This window comes from Trachypithecus francoisi, unplaced genomic scaffold (genome assembly GCF_009764315.1).
Source record: "Trachypithecus francoisi isolate TF-2019V2 unplaced genomic scaffold, Tfra_2.0 Lachesis_group13, whole genome shotgun sequence".
Classification (NCBI taxonomy): domain Eukaryota; kingdom Metazoa; phylum Chordata; class Mammalia; order Primates; family Cercopithecidae; genus Trachypithecus; species Trachypithecus francoisi.
The window spans coordinates 9,356,760-9,366,822 of record NW_022681458.1 but is presented as its reverse complement, the minus strand read 5'-3'; the positions used below and the strand labels follow the sequence as shown (position 1 = coordinate 9,366,822).

The 10,063-nt window shown below is 48.9% G+C and overlaps 1 protein-coding gene across 1 annotated transcript; it reads left to right on the top strand.

Annotated features, from left to right (window-relative positions):
• Positions 1-9,329: 9,329 nt before the first annotated feature.
• On the top strand, positions 9,330-9,718 carry LOC117094385 (60S ribosomal protein L37a-like). The gene has a single exon (XM_033229863.1). The coding sequence runs from the start codon at positions 9,367-9,369 to the stop codon at positions 9,643-9,645; it is 279 nt and encodes a 92-aa protein (XP_033085754.1). The 5' UTR covers positions 9,330-9,366; the 3' UTR covers positions 9,646-9,718.
• Positions 9,719-10,063: the final 345 nt, after the last annotated feature.

Genomic DNA, 10,063 nt, shown 5'->3' with positions numbered 1-10,063 from the left:
AGGTCCAGCAGTTATCACAGATCCTGAAGTGATCTGGAGGCTAGACATCACACCCTAAGAAAGGCAGAGCTGAAAGGCAGAGGAAAGACAGTGTGAAACGATCTTTTTCTGTTTGCTTATTTTCCTATTTATTGTCTGTCTACCCCCTCTGGTCTGTACGTTCCAGGAGAACAGGCCCACCTTACTCTCTTGTGTCTCCCCAGTACCAGGCTCCCAGGAGGTAGCACCTGATGTATGTCGAATGAATGAATGGCTCCTCAGCTCCTAAGTTCACGCACATCTGGGTCACGGTCCCTCCCCATTTACCCACGGTGGCCTAGGCTGGCCCCATTATGTCCCTTAGTGGTTGATGGCATTGACATGCAGCTGTCTGAGGGTTTTAGGCTCCTGACTGGAGGGAGGCAGACTCGGATACATAGAGGTTGGGGCCCGAGGAGAAACCTCGTCACTGAACAAGGTGAAACTGAAGTGAATCAGTTAGAACTGCGGTTTTACTGAGCTCTGAAGAACTGAGGGAGAGTGTTCCAGGAAAAGAGGACAGCAGGGAAAACGCCACTAGGCAGCATTGCAAGGAACCCCCTGAAAGCCACGAACCCATCACGAGGAACCAGGGGGACAGCGGCCTGAGCCGAAGGCAGAGGGGAAGGCAGGACCCAGGACTCAGAGAGTCATGGAAGCGATGTGGTCTCATCCTCACGTGGAAAATTTAAGAGATTGTTTCTAGGTTGAAGGAGACCCCGTTACTATAAAAAAAATAAAAAATGAAGAGAGGGCTGGGGACAGACAGCTGATGAAAGCTATTTTTACCTTCTCCTTAGCCTCCATCGCCTTCTTCCTTTCTGGAATACAGATGTGATGGCTGGAGGTCCAGCAGCTATCATGGACCTTGAAGTGATCTGGAGGCTAGACATCACACCCTAAGAATGGCAGAGCTGAAGGGCAGGGGAAACAGGAGTCTCTGGTGATACTATGAAGCTTCTAGACCAGCCCTGAACACAAGAAAAGTTTCTTTCTTTCTCAGGGTCTCTGCAGAGAGACAAGAGGGGTCTTATTCTTATCTATGTCACTGATGGGCTGATGCTGATGGAGTAACCACCATGTTGAACATCAGTCTATTAGAGCCCTGGAGGGTACTGGAAACTAAGTATTTAGCATGGATGTCAAATCACTTCTGCCCATTGGCCAGAACTAGCTAGCCACATGGCCCCATGGCCCCATGGCCCCATCAAATCAATGCTGAGACAGCCAGGAAATGTCATCCTGCCAAGTGCCCAGAAGGCAGGGAGCAGAAGGAGGTGCAGTGATCATCATTAAGAAATCAAGTTGGGGCCAGGCATGGTGGCTCACGCCTGTAATCCCACCACTTTGAGAGGCCGAGGCAGGCGTATCACCCGAAGTCAGGAGTTCCAAACCAGCCTGACCAACATGGAGAAACCCCCTGTCTACTAAAAATACAAAATTAGCCAGGCATGATGTTGCATGCCCGTAATACAAGCTACTCAGGAGACTAAGGCAGAAGAATTGCTTGAACCCGGGAGCTAGAGGTTGCAGGGAGCTGAGATCACACCATTGCACTCCAGCCTGGGCAACAAGAGCGAAACTCCATCTAAAAAATTAAAAAAGAAAAGAAAAGAAAAGAAAAAGAACAGAGAAGAAAGAAGAAAGAAATCAAGTTGGCCAGGAGTGGTGGCTCACACCTGTAATCCCAGCACTTTGGGAGGCCAAGGCAGGGGGATCACCTGAGGTCAGGAGTTCGAGACCAGCCTGGCTAACATGGTGAAACCACATATCCACTAAAAATACAAAATTATCCAGGTGTGGTGGTCCATGCCTGTGATCCCAGCTACTGGGGAGGCCGAGGCAGAGGCAGGAGAATCACTTGAACCTGGAAGGCGGAGATTGCAGTGAGCCAAGATCACACCATTGTACTCCAGCCTGGTCAACAAGAGTGAAACTTCATCTCAAAAAAAAAAAAAAGAAAAGAAAAGAAATCAAGTTGAGTTCAATATTCATTCCTCTTGTTACGGAAGGAACCCATATGTAAACATATTAAAATCTCCATATTTGGCCGGGTGCAGTGGCTCAAGCCTGTAATCCCAGCACTTTGGGAGGCCAAGATGGGTGGATCACGAGGTCAGGAGATCAAGACCATCCTGGCTAACACGGTGAAACCCCGTCTCTACTAAAAAATACAAAAAACTAACCAGGCAAGGTGGTGGGCGCCTGTAGTCCCAGCTACTTGGGACGCTGAGGCAGGAGAATGGTGTGAACCTGGGAGGCGGAGCTTGCAGTGAGCTGAGATCCGGCCACTGCACTCCAGCCTGGGCAATAGAGCAAGACTCTGTCTCAAAAAGAAAAGAAAAAAAAAAAAACTCCATATTTTTCTCAAATAATATAATGAACTTAGAGTATTTTAATGCCAATTTCCTCTCATCTTTTGTGGTATTATATTTTTTTTTTTATTTTAAAAAACTACTTTAGAGACAGGGTTTTGCTTTCTGTCAACCAGGCTAGAGTGCAGTGGCATGATCATAACTCACTGCAGCCTCAAGCTCCTGGGCTCCCACCTCAGCCTCCAAGTGGCTAGGACTACAGGCAAGCACTACCATGCCTGGCTAATTAAAAAAAAAAAAAAAAAATGTAGAGACAGGGTCTCACTATGTTGCCCAGGCTGATCTCAAACTCCTGGTCTCAAGCAATCTTCCTGCCTCAGACTCCCAAAGCCCTGGGATTACAGGTGTGAGCTACTATGCCCAGTCCTGAGGTATTATTTTCTAGAAAATAAGTTAATACATGTAAAGTGCTTAACACAATGCCTGGCATGTAGCAAGTACTATATGGGTCTTCTATTATAAGTGGTTGCATTAAAGTGAAATTGGTCTTTTTCTTTTCTTGTTTTAATTACGTAACACTTATTTATATTATTTAGCACAGGTTTGGCCATTTCTAGCTCCTCAAATATGAACTCTCTCTCATTCTGTTATTCTCTTCCTCGGAACTCTTGTTTAATGACTACTGCATCATTTCATTCTCTCCTCCCAACTCCATTTCTTTACCTCATTATGCTGCATTCTGGAAAATGTCTTCAGCTTTGTTTTCTAATTCACTAATTCTTTCTTTGGCTGTGTCTAAAATGCTGTTTAACTCATCCAATGATGTTTTATCCTGTTCCGTAATTGTATTTTTATAGCTATAATTTTTGTTTAATTATTTTTCAAATCTGTCTATCCTTTTTTCATTTTATTCAGTCCTTGCCTTATGGTTTACAGCTTTTTTTTTTTTTTTCTGTGAACACTTTAAACACTTTGCATTAGAGTACATATTAGATTTTTCTATTAATTCTATTCCTTGGGTGGCTATTCTTCCTATTTCCTTCTGACTGTTGCTTTTCTAATTTTTGACCCCTTGTGAACTCAACTCAGTGGGGAATGCTTTCCATGGGAGTCTCTCATTCCTAAATTGCAGAAACAATCGTACAGAGAGGTTTTGCGTTTGCCTCTCTCAAGCTTCCGAGACGTGCCAGTTATGCTAATTTCTTGGCCCCCTTCATCATTTCAAAACCCCTGCCCAAAGCATTGAAGGCCAATATCTGGCTCCAAAACTCCATGAACCATTTCAACTTCTCCTCCCACTAACTCTCTCATTTTATGTTCCCTTTTTATTCCCGACACCCGGGGATTTTCTGCTGTTATCTAAAGCTGGTTGAATGTTCAAAACATATTTTCTTCAGTGTCTCCATGTGTAGTCATTTCTTGTATACTTATTTCTTATATACTTATTTTTTCATTTGTTTATAGCACAGTTTAGCAAATAACTGTACACTATCTTGTCCATTACTTAAGTGTGTATATTTTGTTGCCCTGACAATATGCTCCTCGTTATGGGCAGAATTATCCTCCCAAAATTCATAAGCTGAAGTCCTAACCCTCAATTATTATGACTATATTTGGACATACGATCTTTGAAGAGGTAGAGTTAGATGAGGTCATGGGAGCAGGCTCTATCCAATATGACTGGTGTCCTTATAAGAAGACAAGATCAGGACCAGGCATGGTGGCTCATACCTGTAGTCCCAGCACTTTGTGAGGTGCGCGGATTACCCAAGATCAGGAGTTTGAGACCAGCCTGGTCAACAAGGTGAAACCCCATCTCTACTAAAAATACAAAAATTAGCTGGGCGTAGTGGTGTGCACTTGTAGTCCCAGCTACTCAAGAGGCTGAGGCAGGAGGATTGCTTGAGATCAGGAGGTAGCGGTTGCAGTGAGCAGAGATAGCATCATTGCCCTCCAGCCTGGGCGACAAGAGCAAGACTCTGTCTCAGGAAAAAAAAAAAGATCAGGACACACATAGGGGAAAATCCAAGTGAAGAAGCAGAGAAGGTGGCCATCTGTAAGCCAGAGAGAGGCTTCCAAAGAAGCCAATCCTGCTGACACATTGATCTTGGACTTCAAGCCTCTAGAACTGTGAGAAAATTAATTGCTATGTTTTGAGCCCCCCAATCGGTGGCACTTTGTTACAGCAGCCTGACCAGACTCACACATTTCCTTCCTTCCTCTGTGTACTCAGCCAGCACATACTCAGCCCTCATACCAAGCCGACACACCCATACTCAGCACTGACTGCGCACAGGGCTCACTGGAGACGCACTGACACCTTGACTCCTTTTCCCACCCACTGCCCCCGTGGGGCTGTAGGCCAAGCTGGTCCCTGTCCGCTATTTGTAAGCTTTCCCAGCCCTTTCTCCAGCTCCTCTGCCTCCATCCCCTAAATAAAGCAGTCTTCATGCTGAGGCCTGGCCCTCTGCCCTCCCTCTGCAGACTCCATTCTCATTCCCCAGGGTGGTCCTTACCAAGGCTGCCCCCGCCCTCCCTCCGGGCCCAGCACAGGCTCAACTCTTCCCCTGGCCCTGCTTCTTCCCACCCCCGTCCTTTCCATGGTCCTCTGGACACGCCCATGGGCAAGGCCGTGACTTTCACTTTCCCCATGAAGAGGACAGCTTCTTCATGTCTCCAGTTTGGACCTCCTGGCCTCCCTGGCTCGGCTTTGACGTCTTTCTCTTCTCACCATCCACAGACAGCAGGTCCTGTTGATTCAGCCTCCCCGTTGTCTCTGCCTCTGCCCTTTCACGCCACCCCAGGCCACCCGCTCTGCAGGGCCTCTTCCTCCCTGAAGGTCCTTCTGGCTTTTGTTTTCTTAAAGCTGAAGGTCTCAGGAGAACTTGGAGGGGTTACTGAGCAAGTAGAAGGAAAGATGGGCAGAGTGTCTGACTGGAAGCAGGGAACAAGGTCCTCTCCCCCGATTAGAGGACAGGAGGGAAAGATGGGGGGACAGGTAAGGGGGAGAAAGTCGGAGGGCAGGGGGCCTGTTTCCTGGGTCCTGCTCCTGGACATGAAGTGAGACCAAGAGAAGGATGCCCTGAGACATCCAGGAAGAGGACCCAGGGCCGCGTCAAAGGAGTCCTGAGGCCGAAGGGCAGCCCTGCTGTGGGGAGCAGCTGGCCTTCCAAAATCTGGCACAAAGACAAAGAGAGGCCGGGCGCAGTGGCTCATGCCTCCAATCCCAACACTTTGGGAGGATGAGGTAGGCAGCTCACTTGAGGTCAGAAGTTCGAGACCAGCCTGGGCAACATGGCAAAACTTACAAAAAGTACAAAAATTAGCTAAGCATGGTGTTGTGCACTTGTAGTCCCGGCTACTTGGGAGGCTAAGGTGGGAGAATTGCTTGAGCCTGGGAGGTCGAGGCTTCTGTGAGCAGAGCTCTGTCACTGCACTCCAGCCTGCCAGCCTGGGTAACAGAGTGAGACACTGTCTGAAAATAAATAAATAAATAAAAGGCTGGGTGTGGTGGCTCACACCTGTAATCCTAACACTTTGGGAGGCTGAGGTGGGCGAACCACAAGGTTAGGACTTTGAGACCAGCCTGGACAACATGGTGAAACCCCATATCTACTAAAAATACAAAAATTAGCCAGGTGTGGTGGCGGGTGCTTATAATCCCAGCTATTCGGGAGGCTGAGACAGGAGAATTGCTTGAACCCGGGAGGCAGAGGTTGCAGTGAGCCAAGATCACACCACTGCACTCTAAACTGGGCAACAAAGAGCAAAACTCCATCTCAAAAAATAATAATAATACAAAAATTAGCCAGGCGTGGTGGCACGTGCCTGTAGTCCCAGCTTCTTAGGAGGCTGAGGCAGAAGAATCACTTGAACCCAGGAGGCAGAGGTTGCAGTGAGCCAGTATCACACCACTGCACTCCAGCCTAGGCGACAAGAGTGAAACTCTGTCTCAAAAAAAAAAAAGCCAAAGAGTCTTGCAGCCGTGGTGTGGATTATTGACTGGGGACCTGCTGCCCGCCCACCCTGGCCTTGGCACTGGAATGGCCTGGAGGTAGAGAGCCCCCAAGGGCTGAGATTAAACCCACCAGAGTAGAAATTGGGGGCCAAAAGTAAGCCCTCTAAAGCTCGGCGATTAACTTAATTTGGAAATAGAAATTCTAACAGTCATAGGCTTGGTATTTATTCCACTTGTTTCCTGAGTGGAAACTATAAATACCCAGCTTAGCTGTAGGTGGAGGTGGGAGACACACGTAGGGGCACTGCCTGGTCAGGCCAGGGGGTCATGGAAGGTCAAGGGGCCAGAAGTCTGGCTCGAAAGTGATGTTGTTTTTCTGTTTTTGTTTTTGCTTTTTGAGACGGGGTCTCGCTCTGTCTTCCAGGCTGGAGTGCAGTAGTGCAATCTCGGCTCACTGCAATCTCTGCCTCCTGGGTTCAAGCAATTGTCTTGCCTCAGCCTCCTGAGTAGCTGGGATTACAGGTACGTGCCACCATGTCCAGCTAATTTTTTGTATTTTTTTTTTTTTTTTTTTTTTGAGACGGAGTCTCGCTCTGTCGCCCGGGCTGGAGTGCTGTGGCCTGATCTCAGCTCACTGCAAGCTCCGCCTCCCAGGTTCCCGCCATTCTCCTGCCTCAGCCTCCCGAGTAGCTGGGACTACAGGCGCCCGCCACCTCGCCCGGCTAGTTTTTTATATTTTTAGTAGAGACGGGGTTTCACTGTGTTAGCCAGGATGGTCTCGATCTCCTGACCTCATGATCCACCCGTCTCAGCCTCCCAAAGTGCTGGGATTACAGGCTTGAGCCACCGCGCCTGGCCAATTTTTTGTATTTTAGTAGAGATTGGGTTTCACCATGTTGGCCAGGCTGGTCTCAAACTCCGGACCTCAAGTGATTTGCCCACCTCAACCTCCCAAAGCACTGGGATTACAGGCGTGTGCCACCGCAACCGGCTGAAAGTGATGTTTTAAATGAACGCCCACGAAAGAACCAAATAAAATGGGTACAGTTACCAAATGAAGTGACGCGATTTGAAACAGCTGATTTCTAGACCGGATGAATTCAACCATCAGCCCAGGCGCTGGTGTCCTGGTTTTGCTCCTCCTTGGCAAGCCCCTGAAGGGCCTGGCTCCAAACGCAGTTGCTGGGTGGATTCCCCAGGCCCTGGGCCTGTGTCTCAACGGGTCTTAGACCACCCAGCTGGCCAGGTCCTTCATGGTCTCTCGGGAACACAGACCCAAGAGGGCCCAGCCAACTTCAAAGTCCAGAGCAAGTGTCCCAGGGCAGAGGGGCCACCGGGCTTCCAGTGGGGAGAAGGAAGGTGGGCACCTCGCCTTCTGTTTCTAAGACACTCCACTGAGGCACACGCAGTCTGCTCAGAAAAACCCCTCGGGAGGACAGTCCCCGGGGGTTTCCCACCTGACCTTAGGTGCTCCTTCCTCTCCTGACCTGAGAACCCTTTCCTAACTCTCCCACCCTAGGCTCTCCCCATTCTAGTCCAGAAACGCCTGTGACGTGAGGCCTTCCCCTCAGAATCACATTCCACCCCCTCCCGACTCCAGATTCTCCAGTACTCACGCAGCCCCTGACTCACACTGTGAGGGAGGGGCTCTGGCCCTCACACAAGCACCCTGAAGCCACGCTGCAGACAGGTGCTACGGCAGTTGGAGTGGTCCCTGAAGCTGTGAGGGGCAGGGCAGCATCTCCAGTGGCTCTCATCTGCGTCCAGCAGGCAGATGGGGCTGTCAGTGAAGCCAGGGATAGGGGGAAATGGAAGGGGCCCAGGGTGCCTTCCTGGGCAGGAAGGAAAGCCGGCTGTCAAGGAGAGCCCAGTAGTCAATCGTTGGTGTCTCTTAGAGTCTCCTCACTGCTGATTGCAACTCAGACAGCTGGGCCCAGCCCAAGTTCCCAAGTCAGCCAGGCAGCGGCAGGCCCAAGAACATGCATGCCTGGGAAGGCTCTAGGGATGCCATCCTGCTGGATTAGGACCATGCTTTGAGAACTGCTGAGGCTCAAATTTTGCTCTCTGCGTCTGGAATCACTGTCCTGGGTTTCTGTCCCAAGTCTGCCCCCTGATGGTAAGAAGTCGCTTCTTCAGTAAAATTTCATAATCTGTGGAGAGAGAATGTATTTACCTCCTGGGGTAGGTGTATCGATTAAGTGACATACTTGGGAAAATTACTTAGCACAATGCCTGGCACACAGTAAGACTGAAAAAAAGTTCCTTATCAATTGGTTGAGGTGTGGTAATTTGGGGGGAGGAAGCTGATTTTTGTTTGTTTGTTTAATAAGCCCTATAGAATTATTTGGCTTTAAAAAACATTACCTGGGCCAGGCCCGGTGGCTCATGCCTGTATTCCCAGCACTTTGGGAGGCCGAGACGGGCGGATCACGAGGTCAGGAGATCGAGATCATCCTGGCTAACACGGTGAAACCCCGTCTCTACTAAAAATACAAAAAAAAAATTAGCCGGGCGAGGTGGCGGGCACCTGTAGTCCCAGCTACTCAGGAGGCTGAGGCAGGAGAATGGCATGAACCCGGGAGGCAGAGCTTGCAGTGAACCGAGATAGTGCCCCTGCACTCCAGCCTGGACGACAAAGTGAGACTCCATCTCAAAAAAAAAAAAAAGAAAAGAAAAGAAAAAAAAATTACCCTCAAGGCCGGACGTGGTGGCTCATGCCTATAGTCCCAACACTTTGGGATTCTGAGGCAGTCGGATCACCTGAGGTCAGGAGTTCAAGACCAGCCTGACCAATACGGGGAAACCACATGTCTACTAAAAATAAAAAACTTAGCCGGGTGTGGTGGTGGGTGCCTGTAGTCCCAGCTACTCAGGAGGCTGAGATGGGAGAATTGCTTGGACCTGGGAGGCAGTGGTTGTAGTGAGCCGAGATCGCGCCACTGCACTCCAGCCTGGGTGACAGAGCAAGACTCCGTTTCAAAAAAAAAAAAAAATTACCTGTACAACTGTGATAAAAAAAAATTAGTTTAAAAATTATATTGGCTCTCTCTGGGCTCAGACCTAGTTCGCGGCGACATGGCCAAACGTACCAAGAAAGTCGGGATCGTCGGTAAATACGGAACCCACTATGGGGCCTCCCTCCGGAAAAGGGTGAAGAAAATTGAAATCAGCCAGCACGCCAAGTACACTTGCTCTTGCTGTGGCAAAACCAAGATGAAGAGACGAGCTGTGGGGGTCTGGCACTGTGGTTCCTGCATGAAGACAGTGGCCGGTGGTGCCTGGACATACAATACCACTTCCGCTGTCACGGTAAAGTCCGCCATCAGAAGACTGAAGGAGTTGAAAGACCAGTAGACGCTCTTCTACTCTTTGAGACATCACTGGCCTATAATAAATGGGTTAATTTATGTAAAAAAAAAAAAAAAAATTATATTGGCCAGGTGAGGTGGCTTACACCTGTAATCTCAGCTCTTTTGGAGGCCAAGGTGGGCGAATTGCTTGAGCTCAGGAGTTTGCAACCAGCCTGGGAAATATAGCAAAACCCTGTCTCTACAAAAACTACAAAAATCAGCTGGGTGTGGTGGCGCAAGCCTGTTGTCCCAGCTGCTTGGGAGGCTAGGGCTCGAGAATTGCTTGAACCTGAGAGGTGGAAGTTGCACTGAGCTGAGATCCTGCCACTGCACTCCAGCCTGGGGGACAGAGTGAGACTCTGTCTCAAAAAAAAAAAAAAAAGATAAATAAATACATAATAAATAATAAATAAATACATATA

Bases quoted from the DNA above. Each gene is read 5' to 3' on its own strand.
- LOC117094385 (XM_033229863.1), top strand. From the start codon at position 9,367: ATGGCCAAACGTACCAAGAAAGTCGGGATCGTCGGTAAATACGGAACC.